Below are 25,649 nucleotides of genomic sequence, written 5' to 3'. Positions count from 1 at the left end.
CGGGGAGTCTGTGATCTGAAGTCATCAGCACTCGGGGGTTTGAGTGGAGGTGCCAGGGCAAAAAGATGATGGGATCAGACCAGGGGTGGGTGAGTGACTGCTGGTCTCAGTCCTCATCTGGGATGCCCACCAACAAAAGCCACCCGCCACCAGGCCCACCCGCACTGGACTAGGGAAACTAGAGGGAAAAAAAATTTTACCTGGAGGGAGAGTCAAGAAGTATTTTCAGCATAGACTTGGGGGCAATTGACTTTATTGGCTTCTTCGGGGGCAGTGACAAGGAAATGCTGGCCGAGGTAGTGGGGTGGGAGGAATAAAGAGAGCCCATGCCTTCAGAATGCCTTCTGCTTTATGGCGACCTGTTCACACCTTAAAGGCAAAATGGACAGAGGAGCTGTTTTTCTCTTGGCAATGGAATAAATGACCAATGGGAATCTCTGGACTTATCTGGCCTTTTGGATCCAACCAATGGCCCAGAAATCAGAACAGCTTGGTTCTAATCTCATCCAGGGTTGTTAAGATAATAGGGAGAGGAGGGCTCCATTAGAGGAAAGGTGGAGGAACGTGCTGCCTCTACAGACGAGACGCCAACTGGCCTCCTCTCGCTCACTGTCCTTTGTTCCTTTGAAAGGAAACTGGTGTCCTGTGGGCAGTTCAAGAAAATGAGTCTTTTTATTTTCCACCTCTTCATTTTCTGAAGGAAGGACAGGACACCTGAGCTCAGGATGCACTGGAATCACCGACAGGAGATGAGGTTTGCTCCATCCAACATGATTACTGGGCCCAGAGGAGATGGGGGTGGAGGATGGGGAAGGGCAATGCTATAGTTTTATTTTCTCTTAAAAAGCAAAATAGGCTATTCAAGAGTTCATCTGAAAATGTACTGGGGGAGGGGGACCTAGTTATGTGATAGGAGCTTCTATGACCGGGAAGGGGCCTGAGTGATGAAAATATTCTCATCTTCATCTGCATGGTAATCACTGGGTGTGTACATAGGTACAAATCCCTTGAGCTGTACTTTAAAGCTATATACCTCTTACTTTATGGAAGTTAAAACAAAAACCCAGAAACAACAAAAACAAGGCTGAGTGCCCAAGAAAAAGTTAAAAAAAAAAAAAAAAAAAAAGTAAAGAATGGTTGCCACCAGCCCCGCCTCTCCGGAGGCCTTCTCCTCCCAAGAGAGTGCTCTGGCAGAAGACAGAGATGGTAAGGCCCTGCCATTTACTTAGGAGTCAAATTTCAGGTTGATAACGAACCCAGACACTGGTATTGATATCAATAAAACGATCTGAACACAAACTGAAGTAGTCCCCAAGAAGACAGCATTGATGTATGGGAAGTCAAACAAAAGACCATCAGGAATAGCATGTGGTACCCTAACATACCATAAATGTAATATGTCTTGCCCAGAAGGAATTTCAGCTGAGTAATGAGTCCCTTTGAGGACACGTTCGGTGCCTCCTGGCTAAAGAGAATTGGTTTCCTGGCTGCCACGATGCCTTTACAGCAGGCAAGGTGACCTTTTTCTTGCCCTCCCTAAGACTTCCCTGCTGGAGTATGATCCCATGTTATTGCTGCATGAAAACAACCCCATAGGATGGCATCACGTTAGTCTGGGGCACCAGAATGTAATCACTAAGCCAGTTGAATGAGCTTGGTTTACTTGATTAGAACAGAAGATACAGGCCCAGTAATCTACAACCCGTTCCAGGAGAAACACAGTGGGTCTCTCAGAAAGACGGGTGGGGAAGAAAGGCACGAACGGGTGGGCACAGGTCTGGATAGTCAGTCCACAGGTGACGTCACATCCCACACAGAATGTGGCCCTTCCCTCACAGAAGCACCTGGGTAGGAGGAGGGAGGGGCGGGATTCAGGTGTCACCGCCATAGGGGCTCTTGAAAGTCACTCAACCACATCTTTTCTGATGTAACTGACTTACTTTCTGCCTCCATGTTTGTTAAAAGTCCCGCCGAATTTATTCCGATTCAGGATGAGAGCAGCAATTTCGGGCACGTAGCGGGCAAACATTGCCTACATGCATGAAACAAAGAAACAAGAGCCAAAAAAAAAAATGGCATGCAGAGAGGATTCTACCGCAGCAGAGGCAGCAAAACCTCTTGGCATACTTACTTTCTTCCACTAACCGCACTATAGGAGCCCCCGTATTTCTTGCGGTTTCCTATTAATTCTATGATTTCAGGGACGTAGCTGGCAAACATGGCCTGAGGAGAAGACAGGAGACAGAAGAGAGACTGAAAAGACAGGCCAAAGAAAGGGGGTGACCTTTTCAGAGGGGGTGGGGGGGTCGGAACACTAAGATCCGAAAACACAAAGGGGTTAGAACTGCAAAGGTATATACCACTGTGGTGGGTTGTAAAAATAAAGGCACAAAAAGGGCAAGCTCCTGAAAATACACAGGACAAAACAAACATTAACCAACCCGGACAACTAAAAAAGAAAAACAAAAATAAAAAAATCGCAGTTGAGAAAAATACAAAAGAGACAGGAATAAATAAGTTGACATTTAGCGCTTCTTGCTAAAGGAAAGTCAGTAAAGGGGGTGCATGCTGGTGAAATCACACACACACACACACACACACACACACACACACACACAACTACAAGAGAAGACCTTTCTTTCTAGGTAAAATTCACAGGAGAATCAATGCCTTTATGAGTGATGAAAGACAATAAACATCAAAAGAAGATTAAAATAATATAAACTTATCCAGTAAAAAAAAAAATCACTAAAAAGCACAAAAGGTAAATTTAGGAAATCATGTGGGGGGGGTGGAGAAGAAAGGAGAAACACAAAACTGCCATGTTTTGCCCAACAAACATTGTGCTTGTGGCTGGATAAGTGGGTCTCGTTACCTACAGGGACCTCCCTGATGCTGAGGAAATGCTTGTGTTAGCTTACACACGCACATGTACATTTAATATACATTTTTAAAATGTATATATGTCGTATGCATACAGAACAGAGAGATGTATATGCATAGTACAAATGTATGTGCCGTGGACACATGTGAAAGCTGTGTGTGAAGTAGGATTCTAATCACTTACCACATAACAGTGCAAACATCTAAACTTCACCTAAGTTACTTTGAAAGACAAAATGCAGCAACCCCCAATATGCTGCCAGAAATCCCCCTTTCAAAAATTACATCCTAACTGACTGTTATGACCTGCAAAGACCAGAAAAGCAAAGAGCAGAACCTTCTGACTTACAAAGGGGGAGGGAAAATATCCCATGTGTTGCTGCATAATGGAGTTGGTTGGTTCTTTACAAAACCACCCTCGGCTCACCTAATGATGTCCACCTGCATGAGACCAGTAGGCTTTCCATCCTCTGCGGGGACCCTACTCTCTGGGGCAGACCCTGGCCACAGTGTTTGTTGGAAGTTAGGAGAGGATCGTGAAGGATGTGGGGGAGCTCTTGAAACCGCAAACTGTCTACCGAGTATCTATAGCATCTACTGGGTCAGGTGACAGCAACTGTCCTTGCAGAGGGTATCAGCTTCTGAATCATATTACTAAAGAACAGACACTCTCACTGAATAAGTGAGCATCACTTTCTTAAGACAATTAGGTTTCCTCCTGGTGAAAAGGCTGACCCTGACAAGGGCAGTGTGCCTGGGTCTCTGGGGAACAAGTCTCATATACCAAAGAAATATGCAGTAAAGCCACCATTGCATTTGGATGGACTCGGTCTGATTGTAACACTAAGGCAATCACTTGCTTGCAATGAAGAAACAGAGTCAAAATACAAAGCTTTAAAGAAATGGATAACGGAAAATATTAATGACCATAAAAATCAACATCATAATAAAGAGCTTTTACCAGTCCCCCGAGGATGAAGAAGACCATGAAGAGGCGTCCAAGTGTGGTTTTTGCGTAAACATCCCCATAGCCAACAGTGGACATTGTGACCATGAGTAAATAGACGCATTCCCAATACGTAAGAGCCTGGTTGTTTTGGAAATTTTCCCATGGGTCCCCTGAATTCTCCACCTAAAGCAAGGGGACATGGAAGAAAAAGGATGACATTATATACATATGATAAACCAGGGACACAAAAACTCCAGCGGGCTGCTTCCAGATACACAGCCACCTCAACACAAGGTGTCTGCTGCCCGGGTAAGTTCTGTAGTGATGACTCAGAATCCAGCTTCCCATCCCCCTACTGCCCCACTCCCCAACCCCAGACAGGTAACAGAGAAAGTGGAGAGGCTGTAACAGAAACTTATCTTCCTAGCTGATTGGGACAAAGAGGGGAAGAAACAAAGGTAAATATCCCTAGGTTTTCTTCTCATTGTTAAAGATTTGAAGCCAGCTGAATTTTAAGGCATTGCCCCTGGCTACGTTTTACAGTATCCTCTTCAAGGGAAGAGCCAGAGAGCCCTGCCCTGACCTTTCTCTGTGAGTTCCTGCTCAGTCTCGGAGGGCCTGGCTCATGCACTCCCAAAGAAATTCTAAACTCTCCCACAAAGGGCCTCGTCCTTTCATCATTCTGACCAAGGCGATTGCCGGGTGGGCCTCCCTCATGCAGATCTTACACCCGGACCCCAACCAGCATCTCTCCGAGTCTGACTCTGCTCTCCTGACTTTGCAGAATGTCAGGGATGGCTCTACCCTGCAAATGGCAGGAATTTCCCTGAGAGCACGAACAATTTGCTTTTGTGCAACTCGTCAGACCAAGGGTCAGCAAGCGTTTTCCGTAAAGGAAAAGATAGTAAACATTTTCAGTTCTGCGCAACACAGTTTGTGATCTCTGTAGCAACAACTCAACTCTGCAGAAGGTGAATCAGCCAGAAGCAATACTTACACTAAAGGGGCATGGATGAATTGGGAGCCCTTTGGCCCCAGGGGTGCAGGCTGCCCATCTCTGCTTTAGACTTTACAAAACACTTCCCATCGAATTTGATCCACCAACAAGTTGTGAGGTAGGCAAGAGAGATAATTCGGGAGAGAGGGAGATGGGTGGGCTGGGCCTCCAGGTCTACCCCAGATCCCAACCCTGCAATATCCCCTGCCAGTGTTCTACCAGCACAGCCCCTGTGGGCAGTGAGCCTCCAGGCCTCCAATCCCCCAGGCCTCCCGCTCTTCCTCTGCAGAAAGGTTCCAGAACTTAGCCTCTTTCACACATGACTTCTTGATCCCAACGTGCCATTTTCGTGGAGGTTTCCTGGTGAAGCAGAAGCGACTTCACAAGATAGTAAGGTGAGCTCACTGGCCTACCAAAGACCACATTTGTGATTGGGGTGATTACCTACTAAGAGTGATTTCAGCCAAGAATTCCATCAACACAAAGGGGTGGGTGGGGAGCCATCAGATCTACTAGTGAGAGCCCTGGCTTCCATGCCAGGCTGCCTTCCTCTGCATGGTAATTACATAAACCCCAGTGATGTTAGGTAACTAAATGCACCCTTCCCCTCACTTAACGCAGATAGAGGCTTTCCTCAGCAAGGGAAAGGCACTTTTACTCAAATCTTCAGAATTAGATGAGGCTCCTTCCAGTTTTAACAGTTTGTGTTTGTATGAAACATGCTTCCAACAAAAGCTGTGTTCCCTAAAAGCAGGGATAAAAGTCGGCCTCCAGGAGGTGAGAATAGCTTGACTTAATAATATAAGCCTTTCAAAGAGTCATTAATTTAAAAGAATTAACATTTTTGAGATACAAAATAACTTGACAAGCAATCAGGCAAAAGAATCGAAGGTAGCTTTTTGTAAGGGGGAAGTGGAGGGAAATTAAGGGATCTGAATTTGTTGTTCATTAAGAGATGTGGGTCAAACTTTCAACCTTGTCACCAACACATTTTCAAGTGTTGGCTGAGGAAGCACTGCCATCTTGTGGCTGCCTGGAGTTACTGCAGACAGAATGAAAAATCCCCCAACCCGGTGAGCCGAAAAATGCAGGTTAATGGAGCGAACATCATTCACCATTCGGAATTAGTTTGGGGTATAGGGTTGGACACCCAGACAATTGTGCAGTTGCCTCTCCTTCTCTTACATTCTTCAGCTAGGCTGAAGTTTCTCTTCAGGGAGAAAAATTTCAGGTAATAAAATGACACGGTGGGGGGGGGAGGGTACCTGTTGCAGAAAAGCCAGAGCTGAAGCATCTTCAAGGATACTCACCAAATGGATGAACCCAGCTGCTGTTAGCCATGTGCTGATAAATATGGAGAGCAGATTCACCAGCTTGATGGAATTACTGTGCAAAAGAGACAATAAGCAAAATCCCCAAGTTACAAAAAAAAGACCATGCTGGGGCTGCCTTCCAGAGTGACAGCAATCTTTAGGGGACAGGCAGCCCACCTTCACTCTCCAGTGTTTCCTCCATCATAAAGAAATGTCCCAGAAGACAGCGTCAGTAGCTAGGTAGGGCCAGAGCCTACAGAAAAATGACATCTGGGCCACTAAAAGTGACCCCTAAATTAACCCCTCCGTTGGGTTTAAATTTTTTTAATTAAATTTTATTTTGAACATTTTTATATCTATAGAAATATGGAAAGAAAAGTATAATAAACACTTATATGCCCTTCATCTAGATTGATCAATTAACAGTTTTGTACATTTGTTTTGTCTCTAGGAGCACCTGGGTGGCTCAGTCAGTTAAGCATCCAACTTTGATCGTGGCTCAGGTCATGATCTCACGGTTTGTGACTTCAAGTCCCATGTCAGACTCTGTGCTGACAGCACGGAGCCTGCTTGGGATTCTCTCTCTCCCTCCCTTCTCTCTCAAAATAAATAAACTTTAAAAAAAAATAAGGAGGGGCACCTGGGTGGCTCAGTCGGTTAAGCATCTGACCTCAGCTCAGGGCATGATCTCACGGTTTGTGGGTTCAAGCCTTGCATTGGACTCTATGCTGGCAGTGCAGGGCCTGCTTGGAATTCTCTCTCCTTCTCTCCCTCTGTTCCTCCCCAAATTGCACTCTTCTCTCTCTCTCTCTCTCTCAAAATAAATACATATTTTAAAAAAATAAATTAAAATTAAAATTAAAAAACATAAGGAAACCATGCAACACAGCCACACTACAGCTGTCATACCTAAAATAATTCACATGAATCCAGGAACGTCATCTAAAATGCACTCTTTATTTGAATTTTTCCAGTTGCCCTGAAATTGTTTATTGATGCTTTCATTTTTTTCACCCTGATACAGGAACTAACCAAGATTCAGGGACTGCATTTGGTTATTATGTTGCTTTCTGTATTCCAGGGGTCTTGAAAGTTTTTCTATAAAGGGGCAGGTGGTAAATATTTTAGGCTTTGTGGGTCACAGAGTCTCTGTAGCAACTCTTCTACTCTGCTGCTGTTGCATAGAAGCAGGAGAACGAATGTGTCTGTGTTCCAACAGAACTTTATTTACCAAAACAGGCAGTGAGCTGGATTAGCCCTTGGCCTATATCGTTTGCCAATCCCTGCTTTGTTCTCCTTTAATCTATACCCCCACCCCCCCCACCCCACCCCCCCCCCCCCCCCCGCCCAACTCTTTCTGTTTGTTTTCAAAGACATTTAATTTTCTTTACACTCAGGTCAGCTGCCTTATTTATGTCCCATATTCTGATTTGTCTAATCGTTCCCCCATGACAAGATTCTGTTTATATGCTTCTGTTAAGAGTATCTACCTGGGATGGCATCACATCAGAAAATCTCAACTCAATTACACTAGGCCCAGTCATTTGGTTAAGGTGGGAACATCAAATCTTGCCACCAAGAAGAGCCCACTTCCTTGTAATTAATATGTCATCTGTGCAGCAAGAATCTGAGACTATATGAACATCCTATTCTCTAAAAACCTCATGCTGAATAATTTCAGCATCCATCAGTGTTCCCTGAGTGGATCATTTGGGACTCACTACATTTTAAGCATCCTGAAAGCACAGGCCTTGTCTGTCTGGATCCTGGGAACATGAGTCCCTGGCACATAATAGGGCCTCTATGCATAAGTACTGAATGAACTGGTCCTTTCCTCTGCACTCTCCATACTTAGCTTCACCAGGCTCACTCCCACTGGAGTACAGCTCCTTGAACGCTGTCATCAGCAGGTCATTTCTCTGTCCAAAGACTCCCTGTTGGCTAAATGTTATTATGTCCAAACTCCTTCCATCCTCAACACTGGCTAAAGTTGCAGGCTTAACCACCACCCTCTTCTACATAAACTCTTGAAACTTCTGTAGCAGCCAAACCCGGGTATTACATCTTTGTTTATGCTACTATCATAGGTGGTCCTTCCCATCAATGAAAATATTTCCCTTTCTTCAGAGCCTGGTTCAATCCCCATGTCCTCATTAATATGGTCCCCCACCTGCAATACAAGGTGACTCCTCATGGCTCTTACTTTCAGGCACTTGTTGGTAATCGATCCCAGTGTCTTAAGACATCTTCTGTAATGTTGTTTGGATTGCTTTTGTCTCATGTTCCTAACTGCATCTTGCAGAAACAAAGTCTATCTTCTGCCTCTTTCAGTCTCCCTATAGTGGCTGAACGCCACCCACAGGGTAGTTCAGCCCATTATCCTTGACAGATTGTTTTCTGCCCTCTCCCATCTCTTCCTCACGGGGATCCGATGATGTAAATCCTGAGAGTTTAAGATCACGGTTAACAGTAATGGCTTACACTTCTATGGTTCCTTTATGGTGCTTACCATTAGCTCACTGTTCTAAGTGCTTTGAGTGTATTAACTCCTCTACTTTTCACAATGACTCTGTGAAGTCATCCAAACCCAAGCTCACATGGTGAGCACCAGAGTTGGGATTTGAGCAGGGGCAGCTTGGCTGCTGAGTCTGCCCTCTTGGCCGCTACACAGTCACAGCCTGGCATCTGTCAGAAAGTCTTCCTTGATTGCTAAAGCAAAGCTGTGTCTCCCCCATGCTCTATGCATAGGATAGGAGAAGGTCAGAGATAGCTGCTCCACGGAGGAGAGAGACTATGTAGACACACTGATTAACCTCTTGATTTGCCACAAAAGAGAATGGAAAGGAAAAATTCTGATAATTACATCTACACTGGGGTCACCATGTAGAGGAAGGCGGGGTGGGCTGCAGTCCAAGGTAGCACAGGGGTTGAAGGAGAAGCCCCTCAGTGGAGGTCAGATCAGTGGCTCTAGGACAGGCACGAGACAAGGGTCCAGTTTGCCTTTTTCTTCAATCTTCTTTTCTTTAAGTAACTGAGCAGAGGAACCCATGGTCTTAGTTTTCTAGAGTTGGTTCTAACAGTTCAAGGAAAGAATAACCAAATATTTTTAATTTTGTTTGATACTGATCTCTTGAAATGTGTGGAATGACTCCTTTCTGGTTCAAAAACAGAAAAAAACAATAAAAACGTCTACTCTGTCATTCTTGGTCATTTCTAGAGTTGCCAGATTATGAGAATTGCCTACAAAAATTGCCAATATTTATTGAATCCCTATTATGTGCTATGCACTTTGTTGGGTTCTTTATTTTCTTCAGATTTTTACCATTTACCTTTTGATATAGGTACGATCACTGTCCTCACTAACCAAATAAACTGAGGCTTAGTGTACTTAAGCAGCTTGCCTGAGAAGACATGGTCGGAACATCTAAGTGGTGGAGTTAATAGTCTAACCAGGCCTGTCTGATCCAAATCCTATTTAACGCGGTAATTCGGAGAAGCAGTACACAGCTGTTTTTATTGTTCTTTGTTTTGTCCCATATCTCTTCCTCAAGGACAGCCCAGTCCTCAGCCTCTAGCGCTCAAAGGTTCCCACCTCTCCCTCTACCTGGGTGGCCTGAGGCACACTGGCTGATGGAGGAGCTCCCGGCTCTAAAGGGCTCCGAAGTAAGGCCTATCAGAGGCATGTCTCAGAAACTGAGCAGGATAAAAATAATCTTTTTCCTTCTGAGATTTGGGTGCAGAAAATATTAAGTCTGGAGCTCTAGAAGGCCATCTGCCCTGGAGAAACTCTGTCTGAGAATGTAAACTAAAAGAAATAAAGAGAGAGGCAGAATCCTGATGAGAGAATCTGAACCCCTGGATCCACACATGCTCAATTCTCTCTTGAATCCCAGTCATTACTAAGGCTGGTTCAAAGTAGACTCTGTCACTTGCAATTAAAGCCATCTGCCTACAGCAGAAGGGATTGGTAGCCAAAAAGCACGTGGGCGTGAAGCCTATATGAATGAATGAATGAATGAATAGAATTTAAAAAAACAAAAACATAGATATAAGGCATCCACCCAAGGAGCCACTGGGGAAAGCAACTCTGGCAATCAGTGAACTGAACACTGTTGTGGCTGAAACACCATTATGTCTTGTTCCCAACTAGTTTCTTTTTTTTTATTTTTTTTTTATTTTTTATTTTTTATTTTTTATTTTTTAATTTTTTAATATATGAAATTTACTGTCAAATTGGTTTCCATACAACACCCAGTGCTCATCCCAAAAGGTGCCCTCCTCAATACCCATCACCCACCCTGCCCTCCCTCCCACCCCCCATCAACCCTCAGTTTGTTCTCAGTTTTTAACAGTCTCTAATGCTTTGGCTCTCTCCCACTCTAACCTCTTTTTTTTTTTTTTTTTCCTTCCCCTCCCCCATGGGTTTCTGTTATGTTTCTCAGGATCCACATAAGAGTGAAACCATATGGTATCTGTCTTTCTCTGTATGGCTTATTTCACTTAGCATCACACTCTCCAGTTCCATCCATGTTGCTACAAAAGGCCATATTTCATTTCCAACTAGTTTCTTAATGGGAAGCCAAACTAGAGCAAAACCCCCTGTCTCTACCTTGTTACTCCTCCAAGGTGTGAGCTAACATTGGAGCATGAGAAGCAGTTGAGGAACAGGTAGCCATTAGCAAAGGGAGAGATCTCAGAAAAGCATGTACAAATAGTCCTCGATTTAACAATGGTTCAACTTATGACTTTTTGACTTTACAATGGTGTGAAAGCCATCTGCATTCAGTAGAAACTAGATTTTGAGTTTTGGTCCTTTCCTGGGCTAGCAATATGCTGCATGATTTCTCTCATGATTCTGGGTAGTGACAGCGAGATGCAGCCCCTAGTCAGCCACGCGATCACAAGAGCAAACAATCGATACACAGCCATTTTGTTTTTCACTTCCGGGACAGTATTCAGTAAATTACATGAGCTATTCAGCACTTTAATATAAAATGGGCTTTGTGTTAGATCATTTTGTCCAGGTGTAGGCTAATTTAAGCGTTCTGAGCATATTTAAGGTGAGGCTAGGCTAAGTTCTGTGTGAGAGGTTAGGAGTATTAAACGCATTTTTGACTTATAGTGAGTTTATCTGGCCATAATCCCATCGTAAGTCAAGGAAAATGTGTAGTGTTCATTTTCTCAAAGGGTAATTAAATACCAAGTTGATTCACTTACAAACTTCCAGATCCTTGGAACCTGAACAAAGCAGTGTCCCACCAACCACTATGTGGAATGCTCTTGAGATATTAAAACTATTGCAGCCTTTGAGCCTCTTGGTGCTTTGGAAAAACAACCTAAATATGGTGATTACTAATTTCTAAATAATTGTCACAATGATATTAATAGTGCTTAAGGGAGTTCTTGCTGTGCGTGGAGTTCATCATTGATGATGAAAGACTCTGTATTCAGTGCTGAAATCTGATTATTTTATGGCATTATCATCATTACAGATCACTAGTATTAGGAATTTGCTTTCCAAATTAAACTATACAACCAGGTAATTATCTAAAAGCTCTGTGAAAAAGATGCAAAATTAACTCTTGGTGCACTTACTGCATATTCTGAAATTTGAACCTCACCAGGTTGCACAGGGCTCCGTGGGAGGAGGCATGGGGTAGCAGGGCCAAGTTTGTGCACTCTGCATGGCAAAAGGGGGCCACTGGAAATAAGCATAGGTTTTTGGCCAAAGCCATGGGTCTGAGCCAAACACAAACTTCCCAATGGCAAGAATGACTGGAACCATTCGGATTCAAGCCCCTTTCCCATGCCTTGAGGGAGGGGACTATGACCTTATGAGAACCTAACTCATAAAGAAAATCATTTCTATGTTGTCCATTTTCATTGCTGCCTCCCCAACTCATGAGTTCTCCATAGCCATTGGAGAAATTTACATTACTGGATACAGTGAATTTTCCAAGGGCAGGCACAGGTATCTTTCTGTTCCTATAGATCAGAGACCTTTCCAGGACCCCATAGATACTGGAAGAGAGAAAGTCTTTCTCTTTTTGAAAGTATAGCTATAAACCCAGAGCTAACACGAGCCATCTTTGCCCTCAGTGTATTTAACAAGACATGTTTTGGTTAACACTAAAAACGTCATCCACTTTCTACAAAGAAGGGCAAATCTGTCCCTGTTCAGCTTGTCCACTATTTTCCTCCGTTCTGGCTAAAGTTACAGCCAGGTGTCAATGGGTTTATTTTGTTTTATTATTATCTTTGCTAGACAGATGTAAGATATCCACCCCTGAAAATTCACTTGGACTATACTACTTTGAGATGAATATTCTGAACTCTAAGCACAATCAGGTTCTGGCAATTCTTCCCCTTTAAGTAATCTCTCTGCCCCTCTGCCTGCTCTCCACCCCAACTTGCCCTGCCTAAGGCCATTTCCTGATACCACTCGCCTGGACAACTGCCTTGACTGGTCTAATGCTCTACAGTCTTAGATGCTTCAAACCCATCAAACAATTGGTGGACTAGTAGATCTTTCTAAAATGTAAATCTGACCACATTCCTCTCCTACTTAAACCCTTCAGCAATTCCCTCTTGCTCTCCAAGTTAAATCCATGATACCTGAGAGCCCTCACGATGTGGCCTCCACCTGCACAAGCCCTTGCAGTCTCCATAGGGAATACTCTTTTTTTTTAAGAACCTAACTTGGAAGTTCGTAAGGGTTGGGGAAGTTTTACTTTATCCTTTATGCTTTTCTACATTGTTGAAATGTTTACAATGGAGCTATAGTCTGCTTTGATAATTAGCAAGGCCGTTGCCACTTAAAACAAATTGTTGGGACGACCCATGTTTTTATCATCAGCCTGTACACACGAAATGAGATCAGAACGACAGCCTTTAAAACAGAGATGCTTATTTTGCTCTGAGTGTAGAATAAGTCTGCTCTCATCTGGGAGTCTGTTCGCCAGTTTTCAGAGCCACTGAGGCACCGCCAAAGCTCAGACGATGACATGGAGGGGAACCTGTCCCCTTCAAGATGCCATTTTCCAGAGAAGGAGCACATTAGGACCCTCTTTTGGCTGGTAGTTGGCAGGAATGGCCCTGATGCTGTCCCATAACTGTGAACTGTTTCTTTCTTCTGTGTTTTCTCTGTCATCCTGTTCACTCTGCTGCCCTCTTGTCTCTCCCTCCCTCCCTCCCTCCCTCTCTCTCTCTCTTCCCAATATACTTCCCTGCTCTGTTTCTTCCAGCTCTTTGCCAAGCAAGGCAACCAAAGGACAGAAAATGAAGCTGCAATTTCAAATCATCATTTCAAATCACATTTGCAATATCTCTATGCCTACCTAATGCCACAGATTGGTAGGGACTGGCCACCCGAGGAAACCAGACAAAATCTCCCTAAAGATGATTACAGGGCTGCGCCCACCCTTCTGGAACGTCATCATGAACACAGCAGAGTACAGAGGAGTCACCAGAAAAGTCACTCTGCGTCCAAAGCCCTACAAAAACCAAGCCTTCCCTTTCTCTGTATCAGACCCTTTGGGATCTGGGCTTGGGGGTGTGCATAAGGAAAGAGCTGAGATTAACCAGGCACCTGAGGAGAGAATAGGCTCAAAGAGCTGGTCTAAAGCCTCTGGAGTTCTTATAAATTAAATCAAGTTTTCTTCTGTGCCTGGGGTCTGGCCTTTACCTGCCCTCCTATAATGTCATTTTTGTTTTCCCACCCCAGAACCCCTAGTCTCCAGGAGCACCAGACTACTCAAAGCACCCCCAAGGGCCATGTTCTCTCATCCATGTGCTTTTGCAGCTTCTATGATTGGAGATGCCCAAGCCCACCCCTGCCTGGATGACATCTAGTTTTCTAGGAAGCTTACCTAAGACCTTTTCTTGAAAATGCCTCACTGCCCCCCACTCCCATCCCTGGATATACCTGTGACCCAGTACCACCACACCACAGGTCCAGCTGGCTCTTCCCTCCTCATGCACTCTCTGATAGCAGGACGCTACCCTGGCACCCACCTCACTGCTGGTACGAATAGATGGTCAGTTCAGGCTTGCTGAATTAACTCAGTCACCCACCTAAGCAGCAGGAACAGGGACAATCCAAGGGGGGGGGGGTTGTGATGAAAACCTGCTCTACCATAGAAAGAGCTTAACTGAGTGGGAAGTAGGATGATGGGGAGATGCTGTTTGGGGCTCAAGATAGCAGACACCTGGCATCCTGCCACCCCATGAGTCTTCCCTAAGGCCACTCTCTCCTGATTTATAGTCACCTCTGTCCCTTGCTGGCTGCTTCAGCTCTTTCCCCTGTGCCTTGGGAGAACGAACCTCACCTATACTTGTGGCCTTCTTGGCGGATTGTGCACCACAGACATTAGTGCTATTTCCTGCACCTAAAGGAAAAGAATCTTCTCCAAGGATTGGAAAATCGGTGGGTCTCTTGATAAAGGTCCAGAAAAAGATATTTTATTCACATGGCTTAACATTCTCCCAAGTCCAAAAAGGATCCATGTGGAATGCAAGAAAAATGAGAACACAGTTCTCGCCATGTTATTCCTTGGAGTAATGGCACATTCTTAAAACACTGGTGTCAGAGAGTTAAAACCCCCTAATTTATGATGTAAACATGAAACAGGGAACGAGGGGCACTATACCATGTTAGAATGTTAGAGAGTGTGGTTAACTCCACAGGACACATTCTGCTCTAGAAAAAAAAACAAGTGTCTCTTAAATCAGTCCCTGTGCTTGACACTGGGTATGCACCAATTCTACCCTAAAAAATATAGCAGAACAATTATGACATAGGTAAGCATTGAGGATTGCTGGCTTATGGATAATCTTAATTTCAAAAGTAATATGAGTTCATTGCACAGAAGAGCCATAAAAAGGTAGAAACGAGGGTTACTGTCACTCAGAAGAAATAGGAAGAATAACAATATTCATTCTATATTAATAATATTACATAGTATTAAGTGCAACATCAATAAACTCTGACCCCAGGGTAATGAAGGTGCAGAGTAGGGGGACACACTATAGAGGGCTTCTATTACGTTAGATGCTCATTTGCTTTTTAACTTGGCTAACACAAAGAGAATTTATCCCACATGCACACAGATGAATAGTTAGCAAGGAAAAACCAATTTAGAATTAAAACAAACCAAAATAAACAAACAAAAAGCACTAACCCCAAAGAGGGAAGTCAACAGCCCATCACATTTGTTGGATACGACAGGTTTGGGAAGCTGAGTCCCAGCCTCAGTTACTGGGAAAACAATGCCAAATCCAAGGGCCCTCCCCCACCCCAAATTCAGGTATATTAATTATAAATCACAAAATCCAGAAGCATCCTGTTTTTAATCATTTATCAAACACGTCAACCTAAGAGGAAATGGAACATTAGGAGTGAGCTTCTTAAAGTGTAATTTCCTATAAGAGAAATTTATGGCCTGTACTTATTCTCCATTAGAGTACGTCTAACCTCTTTTATTAGTTTATTCATCAAGGCAGCCTGGTCTCAGACCAGCTCTGCAAACCCACAGGTCATCAGGAAAGGCATCTCTGGGGGATTTTTCCTCCTGCTCCCGTAGTGTTTTCCAGATCATAACACAGTTAACAGAAGCAGTCACAGTACATTCGGCAGAAGGTTTTTAGGTATTCCCCAAAAGGCAATTCACAAAGCAAGCCCCAGGGACTACACTGGCAAGAAAGTGAACATCTAAAATGTACTTTGAAATGAAATGATTTTCTGTTTGCCATATGAGGTTTGTGATTGCCTCTCCAAGAGCACTGCTTCCATTGCTTTTGGGTTTAGGTTCAATTTCTTATTTAGTGATGTAATAAAGGGGCGATTCAGAACCTAGGAGCAAGGACTTCCCAATCAATGAGCTGCTCGATCCCTCATCCACTGTGCACCATCTCTCCAGGATGCTGTGGCTGGTTTCCAAGCAACCCACACAGTCCCCCCAAAACTATCTACTTCTCCACATGCACGGCTGTTTCTCTTCTTACCAGACAGTTCCCAGCCCTGCAGAAGAGAGCAGTTCAAACCCCACCCCGGGCTTTCTCCAGATCTCTGTGTTAGATCACTTTTTCTGAGAATAACAGAACTCTAACTTTATAGTGATGAACAAAAACACCTGCTATTTATAATTTGGCCTTGGGAACCAGAATGAAGAAAAAATATGAATAAGAACATCTTACCTTGTTTTAAGGATGTTCAGAAACTGCAAAATTTCTGAAAACTGTATCAGTCTGAGAGCTCTTAAAAATCTCAAACCTGGAAAGAGAAATGAAATAGAGACACATTATTCTCACCGTGTGGTTTTAATGTTCACACTCTGCCGTTTGATCTACAGCTGCCAGGGTTGAAGGGATATGAAGTTTTTGCAGGAGATTAAACCAACCGGTACCTTGGACATAGTCCTTCATTCTGATTCTTGACTTTAATCTCAGCTGGTAAACTTTCTCATTAAAGGAGGCCTGTTTTGAGCCCCTGTAGAGGAAGGTCTGGTGGGGAGAGCCCAGTTTAATGAGGCCTCTCTTTTGTCCATCTTGGATTTAAAGCACTATTTCTAGTTACCTACTGGTCTGAGAGGATTTTTGGCTCTGAAAAATACCAGGAATAGCACAGGGTAACCCTTGTGCTAGGAACAGATTAGGAACAAATCGGATAATCTTATGTCTTTGATGGATTTTTTTTTTAAACTTTATCTTCAGTCCTGATAAAATGAAGAGTATAGGCCACAGCATTATCTGTTTTCTAGAAGGTTCTATATTTTTCTCCCAATCAAAAAAAAAAAAAAATCACATCAGTAAGATCTCACTCCCCATAACTTCAGGATCCAAAATGTGTATATTTCCACTTTTACTAAGTATCAAGATAAATGTTTGTCCTTTCTAAATCGGTAATGAAGAGCTGCTGAACGGAAACAAAGAGGTAGATTTCCAGACAGCAGAAGAGAGATGAACACCTGAAAGGAAGATACAATCAAGGATTAAAGAAAACACAAATTATTGTTGTTTTAATAGACCAGGGTAAACTATATTTCTATTCAGACCCAATTCACGAGTCAAAAACAATCTGAGTCACTCAAAGGGCTTCATGTAAGAGAATTGCTTACATGCTTGGTCATCATATAAGAGAATTACATACAAAATACTGATTATCACAGCTTCAAGATATTTTCAATATCACACCCTTTGCTAAGGGGGTTTTCTTCTACAGATTTTCTGAAAGCCTTTTGTCAAGCAGCCCCACGTGCCAAGAGCAGTGCTAAGCAGAGAGTGGGCTAAATTATTGACAGGCTGCTCTAAGCCGGTGGGTGAGACTTTATCCTGCCTCCATACATAAGGCAGGAACTGGTGGGAAGAAGCTCCAGGGATTCACTGGAATGAATCAAGGAAAGGAGACAGACAGGAAGCTCCCCCCCCCCCCCCCATATAGCTCCACATCTGGCCCAGGTAGATTTTGCCTTGTTCAAGCATTAGGTACCAAGGAAAAACTAACACAAAGCCCAGGAGGGAAAAAAATCCCACTGCACAAGAGGAAGAAAAGGATAATGGCTCAAAAGGGAAATTTCTCATCTAAAAAGGATTTACCTTCATGAACAGAAGATTTTCTCAAAAGACATTGGCCTTCTATGCCAAATGATATTTATATTACTCTTATTAAACCAAAAATCACAGAGATGAGAAGGGATATTGATGAACTGAAGGCCCAGGAGCTGAAACACAGTCTTAACCAAACTGATGAAAGATTCACTTAACACAGCTGAACACTGCACTGGTTGCAGAGGACAAAACTAAGAAGTAATCCCAGAACACAGAGAACATAAGGAAAAGACAGAGAAAAAGGATAAAACTTAAGAAAATGGAAATGGAGGGGAGATCACAGAAATCCAACCTATGAATAAAACATGTTCTGAAGGGAAGTACAAACAACCTGTAGTTCATAAGTAATGGCCGAGACATAATAGGAAAGAACTTTCTAGAAAAGAAAAAAGGATTTGAGATTAAAAGGCAGAATGAATGACCAGCTCTTAGAAACCCATGCTGAGAAGTATCTGCCTTTTCTTTTCTTCAAGTTTCAAGTATTAAAATAAATTAAAAAACAAAGTGTCAGGGTGGGGAGAGGGTCACCATTAATGCCACTAAGACCACAAGATGTAACAGTCAGTATAAATGACAATGGGGCAACACTCAGAACTTGAAGATGAGGAGAATCTGATCCAAGACTTTTATGCACAGTCTAGCACTTGTTCAACAATAAAGACAACAAAAAATGTCTTAAAAAATCCAGGATCTCAGGGGTGCCTGGGTGGCTCAGTTGATTAAGCATCCAACTTCAGCTCAGGTCATGATCTCACGATTCATGAATTCAAGTCCCGCATCAGACTCTGTGCTGGCAGCTCACAGCCTGAAGCCGACTTCAGATTCTGTGTCTCCCTCTGTCTCAGCCTCTCCCCTGCTCACATTCGGTCTCTCTCAAAAATAAATAAACAATTAAAAAAATTTTTAAAAATCCAGGATCCCAGAAAATACATTGTTTGTGCAAAATATTTTCAAAGTTAGCAAGCCTTATTAAATTGGAGTGAGTAGCAGAGGCTGGAAGGTGTAGTTTTAAAAAATTTTTTAATGTTTATTTATATTTGAGAGAGAGAGAGAAACGGAGTGCAAGCAGGTCAGGGACAGAGAGAGAGGCAGGTAGAATCCGAAGCAGGCTCCAGGCTCTGAGCTGTCAGCACAGAGCCCAACGTGGGGCTCGAACTCACAAACTGTGAGATCATGACCTGAGCCGAAGTTGGACACTGAACCAACTGAGTCACCCAGGCACCCCTGGAAGGTGTATTTTTAACAAACTCTATTGTTGGTCCTAAGCATCCAGCCCAACCTGGATGGCTGGTCTTAGTCCAGCACCACTGGCATGCACTTGTGGGAGATGAAAAACCAAATTTAGAAACTTGAGGTAGAAAAAAACCCAGTAGCACAGAAACCAGTCAGGAAATAATGATGTTTTAGTAATTATTAGCTGCTAATGGTTTCATCCTGAAAATCTTGTGTGTGCATGTTTGAGTATATATATATATTAATATATTATATATATATATAATTTATATATATATTAATATATATAAAATATATATTTTATATATAAAAAAATATATATATTATATATATATATATATATTTTTTTTTACACTTATGAAAACAAAAATAGGATACTTATGACCCAAGCTTTGAACTGGATTTCTTTCTTTCTACTGTAGGTGATGCTATTTGTATCCTATATTATTTGTCTGTAGCTTGCCACATTTTAAAGGGACTCACAAAAATATAATAATAGAATAAAAGCTTCCCTTTTAATGGAGCTGTATGAAAACAAGGGTAGGAAAAACAGTGAATTCAGCAGCCAAAGGTCCTATGCTCTTGCTAGAAGCAAACTGTTGATCTAGCTCTGAGCACTTTGTCAACAAAGTAAGGAATGCAACATCAGAAGATTAATGATGTCCAGAAGAGAAAAGCAAGCTGGTTCTTAGGAAAACAGGTTTTCCAGGATGAAGACAGGAGAGAACTGTCTCAGAACTGTCTCCCTGAAAAAGCGACCACCGTAGGTAATACAAGAATGGGCTGAACAACAGTGGGCTTTTATTTGACTGCCTCATGCTGGTCATTTCCATGGCATTGGCTTTCATTAATGCAAATGAACAAACAAAGTTCTATGTGGATTAAAAAAAAAAATCAGTCTACATTTTATCTTTAGGTCAAGCCAAACTGTCTGAAGAAATAGTGGTTTGAAGGACATACCCTTCAGTTCCCTAACTACTTTCTGCCCTGGACCCTGGGGGGCTATTCTCAGCATAGCAGCCAGAACGAACCTGTTAAAAAGTAAAACAGATCACACCATTCCTCTGCTCAAAATCCTCCAATACCCGCATTTCACACAGAGTAAAAGTCAAAGTCCTTGAAGGGCCTAAAGCAAAGGCAACCCATTTCCTTCTGGATCTGATGTCCTCCCCCACTCCTGACATTACTCTCCCTTCAACCTGGCTGCCCTCCTCAGTGATCCATCCCTGCCAGCACAGGCAAGCTCCTGTGCAGGGGTCCTTCCTGGACACGCTGCTCTCTGTCTGGAGGGCTCTTCCCCACGTGGCCACAGGATTTACTCCCCCACCTCCTGGAGGTGTTTCCTTAATGCAGCCGTCTAGCAAGACCTGCCCCTGCTACTCTACCCCAAATGCAAGCCCCCTCCTTCTCCATCCCCCTAACTCTTATTCTTCGTGCCCACTTTCCTTCTCTCCTCAGCACGAAGAAGCGCTAGTGTCTTACTTGCTTATGTCATTTACTTTCTGACTCCCTACGTATAGCATCAGCTCAATGAAGGGAGGAACTGGTGTCCGCTTTGCTCGTGGCTTTATTTCATAGATGTAAATTAGTACCTGGCACAAGGTGGGAGCTCAATAAATACTCAGTTGAACTGAATAAATGAATCAGACTTCTGAGAAAGAATGAGCAGACAGCTCCAGAGTACATACTCTGCATTCAGGAGTACGTACCCAGCTTCCTGAAGAAAAAAGTCATGAACACTGAGGGCTTACCTGACGAGCTGAGGGCTGACACCCTTAGGAAATGTAAAGCAGCCTAATACAGGAAAAGCTCTTAACCAGTGGCCACTCTGCTGCACCCAGAGAGATCCTACAGAGGTACAGACAGCAACTCAAATTACATACAAGAGGCCAAGAAAAGGGAGAGGTGGGATGGGTAATGCCTAAATGGCAAACCATTTGTCTTCTTTGCTTCATGATACTGTATTCTTACTACATGTTTCCTATGACTGAAAATCTCTGGAATAAAATGATATTCTAGGAAAATATAAAATGACTCTAACAGTTGGAAAGAAGCAAATGTGTGTGTACCGAAAAACATGAATTATGCCCCCACAAAGATCTAGATGAGTTCAAGTCAGTTCCTTTAAATATTAAGAAATAGCAAACTTCTCTATACTATATAGTCAACTAATTAAAATGGATTGGCTTTTTAAAAAATTTTTAAAGTTTATTTATTTATTTGGAGAGAGCGAAAGAACAGGGGAGGGCAGAGAGAGAGGGAGAGGGAGAATCCCAACCAGGCTCTGCACTGTTGGCACAGAGTCTGATATGGGGCTCGAACTTATGAACTGTGAGAACATGACCTGAGCCTAAATCAAGAGTCAGACACTCAACTGACTGAGCCACCCAGGAGCCCCTAAAATGGATTGTTCTTTCTTTTTCTGCACTCTGTATTGGTTTAGAAAGCTGTAATTACCTGGACACAGGTACTCCACACATTGGGGGAAAAAAGGCAAACTCATCACATAATGACTAACTACAAGAATCCTAAATAAAACACTATCATATCATATCTGAGACTATATTAAATGAATAACACACATGAGCTGTAGTGGGTGTTGTGAAGCACAGAGGTCTTTATTCTCCCCTGACTCCTGAAGTGGCTTCACCTAAGGTTACATCCTTGCCATGGGAGGCCCCCAATGAGCAGTAAGTGTGGGGACAAAAATTCGCTGCCCTGCCCCATTTGGGATAACCCTAATGAGCCATCCAGCTGCAGAGCTCTATGTGGCATTGGCTGAGGCCTCTGTTGCAACCGTACTAGAGCTGGAGTTCTCCACCCAGTCTTATTACCTTTATCTCTCAGATCATACCCTGAAGATACAAAGGTTCAACATCTTTGGGATCCAGCAAAAGCAGTTTTAAGAAGGAAGTATATAGTAATACAGGCCTATCTCAAAAACAAGAAAAATCTCAAATAAACAATCTGATCTTAAAGTCCAAAATTAGTAGAAGGAAAAAAATAATACAGATCAGAGTGGAAACAAACAAAAAAAAGAGACTAAGTAGAAAGATAGAAAAAAAATCAATAACACTTAGGAGCCAGTGTTTTGAAAAGATATACAAAATTGATAAACTAGTCAGACTCAGAGAGAGAGAGAGAGAGAGAGAAAGAGAGAGAGAGAGAGAAGTCAAATAATAAAATAAAAAATGAAGAAGAGGAGGGACACCTGTCTGGCTCAGTCAGAAGAGCATGAAACTCTTCATCTTGAGGTCATAAGTTTGAATCCCCCCATTGGGTATAGAGATTACTAAAAGAAAGAAATAAACTTTAAAAAAGTAAAGCATAGTTTCAAACTAATATTGCAGAAATACAAAGAATTACAAGATATTACTATGAAAAATTATATGCCAATAAATTGGACAACCTAAAAGAAATAGATAAGTCCCTAGAAACAAATAGTCTTCTAAGACTAAATAGGAAAGAAATAGAAAATTGGAATAGACTGATTACTAGAACAAAATTTAATCAGTTATCAAAAAACTCCCAATGAACAAAAGTCTAGGACCAGATGGCTTCACAGGTGAATTTTACCAAACTTTGAAAGAATAGTTAATACCTATCCTTCTCAAACTATTCCAAAAAATAGAAAAGAATGCTTCCAAATTCATTCTATGAGGTCAGCATTACTGTGATACCAAAACCAAACAAAGACACTATAACAGAAAAGAAAATTATGTACCAGTGTCCCTTGGTGCAAGCAGTCTCAACAAGGCAAAAACATACCAATATCCAAAATGAACCTAGATGCGAAAATACTCAAAAATATTAGCAAACCATACAAAAATGATCATTTACCATGATCAAGTGGAATTTATTCCAAGGATGATTCAATATCCACAAATCAATCAACATGATACAGCACATTAACAAAAGGGACGACAAAAATGGTATGATCATTTCAATAGATGCAGGAAAAGCATTTTTTAAAAAAAATCAACATCCATTCATGATAAAAGTTCTCCACAAAGTGGGCAGAAAGGGAAATGCCTCATCATAATAAAGGCTATATATGACACACCCACAGCTAACATGATACTCAATGGTCAAAAGCTGAAAGTTTTTCCCCTAAAATCAGGAAAAAGAAAGGATGTCTACTCTCATCACTTTTATTTAACCTAGTACTGGAAGTCCTAGCCGTAGCAATCAGGCAAGAAATAAAAAGTCATCCAAGTTCGTAAGGAGGAGGTAAAACTGTACTACTTGCAGATGACATAATATTGTACATAGAAGATCCTAAAGACTTCACTAAAAATCTATTAGAACTGATAAATGAATTCAGTAAAGTTACAGGATACAAAATTAATATATAGAAATCTGATGTGTTTCTATACACTACTAATGAAATAGCAGAAAGAGAAATTAATAAAACAATCTCATTTATAATTACATCAAAAAGAATACAATAAGAAAAAAATTAATCAAGGAGGTGAAAAACCTCTACTCTGAAAACTATAAGACATTGATGAAAGGAACTGAAAACAACACAAATAAATGGAAAGGTATTCCATGTTCATAGATCAGAAAAATTAATGTTGTTAAAATGCCCATACTACCCAAAGCAATTTACAGATTCAATACAATCCTTATCAAATGCCAATAGTATTTTTCACAGAACTAGAACAAATCATTCTAAAATTTGTATGGAACCACAAGAGACCCCAAGTAGCTAAAGCAATCTTGAGAAAAAAGAACAAAGCTGGAGATATCACAATCCCAGATTTCAAGATATACCACAAAGTTACAGTAATAAAAACAGTATGATACCAGCACAAAAACAGACACATAGATCAATGAAACAGAATAGAGACCCCAGAAATAAACCCATGCATATCTATGGTTAATTAATCTACAACAAAGGAGATAAGAATATACAATGGGGAAAAGGCTGTCTCTTCAATAAATGGTGCTGGGAAAATTACATGCTGGGATAGCTACATGCAGAGGCATAAAACTCGACCACTTTCTTATACCTTACACAAAAATAAACTCAAAGTTGATTGAATACCTAAATATGAAACCTGAAACCATAAAACTCCTAGAATAAAATGTAGACAGTAATCTCTTAGACATAAATCTTAGCAATATTATTCTGGATATGTCTCCTCAGACAAGGGAAACAAAAGCAAAAATAAACAATTGGGACTAGTGAAACAAAACAAACAAAAACACCAACAAAACAAAAAACCAACCTACTGAAAGGGAGAAGATATTTGCAAATGACACATCTAAAAGGGGTTGATATCCAAAATATATAAAGAACTCATATCACTCAATACAAAGAAAAGTAATCTGACTCAAAAATGAGCAGAGGACCTAAAGAGATATTTTTCCAAAGAAGACATATAGATGGCCAACAGACATATGAAAAGATGCTCAACATCACTGATCACAAGAAAATGAAAATCAAAAACACAATGAGATATCACCTCACACCTGTCAGAATGGCTAGAATTAAAAATAGAAGAAATAACAAGTATTAACAAGGGACGTGGAGAAAAGGAAACCCTCATGCATTGTTGGTGGGAATGCAAAATGGTGTAGCTACTGTGGAAAACAGTATGGAGTTTCCTCAAAAACAGAAATGCAATATGATCCAGTAATTCCATTTCTGAGTATTTACACAAAGAAGATGAAAACGCTAACTTGAAAAGATATATTTACCCCTATGTTTACTGCAGGATTATTTACAATAGCCAAGATATGGAAGCAACCTATATATCCATTGATAAAGAAGATGTATATATACACACATACGTGCGTGCACGTGTGCGTGCATGCGCACGCGCGAGCGCGCGCGCACACACACACACACACACACACACACACACACACAATGGATTACTCAGCCATTAAAAAGAATGAAATCTTGCCATTCGTGACAACATGCATAGAAGGAAAGAGTATAATGCTAAGTGAAATAAGTCAGACAGAAAAAGACAAATACCACATAATCTCACTTATGCACAGAACCTAAAAACAAAGCAAATGAACGAACAAAAATGGACTCATAAATACAGAGAAGAAACTGGCAAATGCCAAAGGAGAAGCTGGGGAGGGGATCAGAGAAATAGGTGAGGTAGATTATTAAGTTATAAAACAAATAAGTCACAGGGCTGAAGAGTACAGTGTAATAACTTTGTATGATGACAGATAGTAACTACACTTACCATGGTGAGCATTTCAGGATGTATATAATTGTAAAATCGCTATATTGTACACCTGAAATTATATCTCAACTATACTTCAATTTAAAAAAATACTCTGGAGATTGTATACCAGAAGAATAAGTATTCTGATAATACATGAAGGCACGTTGGTGGTACTCAATAAATGGTCATTTCATCATATGAAGCTCGAACTCATGAACGGTAAGATCATGACCTGAGCCAAAGTTAAGAGCAGGATGCTTAACTGACTGAGCCACCCAGATGCCCCAGTCATCTGCTATTCTCGATTACTTCTTTTATGCCAAAATCCTTAATTATAGTTTACACATACAACAGAAGAAAATAGCTAAAAGTAAACAGACTGGGCAGTGTGTCCACCACAATTTGTAAGCAATGGAGCCAAGTCTCAACCCAAATTTGTGTACCTGCACAAAGCCTAAGCTTGTAAACACTGCCCC

General features: G+C 41.7%; 1 protein-coding gene across 17 annotated transcripts in view; it reads right to left on the bottom strand.

The window, feature by feature from the left end:
• The window catches only part of KCNMA1 (potassium calcium-activated channel subfamily M alpha 1), a 727,105-nt gene that overhangs the window by 223,788 nt on the left and 477,668 nt on the right, over window positions 1-25,649 (bottom strand). For 16 of the 17 annotated variants that reach the window (XM_078434448.2, XM_081790521.1, XM_078434449.2 and 13 more), the window contains 4 exons: window positions 16,337-16,412; window positions 6,140-6,215; window positions 3,845-4,015; window positions 2,132-2,223 (listed from right to left, as the gene is read on the bottom strand). In XM_078434448.2, coding sequence (XP_078290574.1) covers window positions 2,132-2,223; window positions 3,845-4,015; window positions 6,140-6,215; window positions 16,337-16,412 — 415 coding nt within the window. Of the gene's footprint in view, window positions 1-1,940; window positions 2,033-2,131; window positions 2,224-3,844; window positions 4,016-6,139; window positions 6,216-16,336; window positions 16,413-25,649 lie in introns of all 17 variants that reach the window. The other variant, XM_078434454.2, reaches the window with a different exon arrangement.

Source organism: Panthera onca, chromosome D2, assembly GCF_046562875.1.
Source record: "Panthera onca isolate mPanOnc1 chromosome D2, mPanOnc1 haplotype 2, whole genome shotgun sequence".
Taxonomy (NCBI): domain Eukaryota; kingdom Metazoa; phylum Chordata; class Mammalia; order Carnivora; family Felidae; genus Panthera; species Panthera onca.
This window is presented reverse-complemented; position numbering and strand designations above follow the sequence as displayed.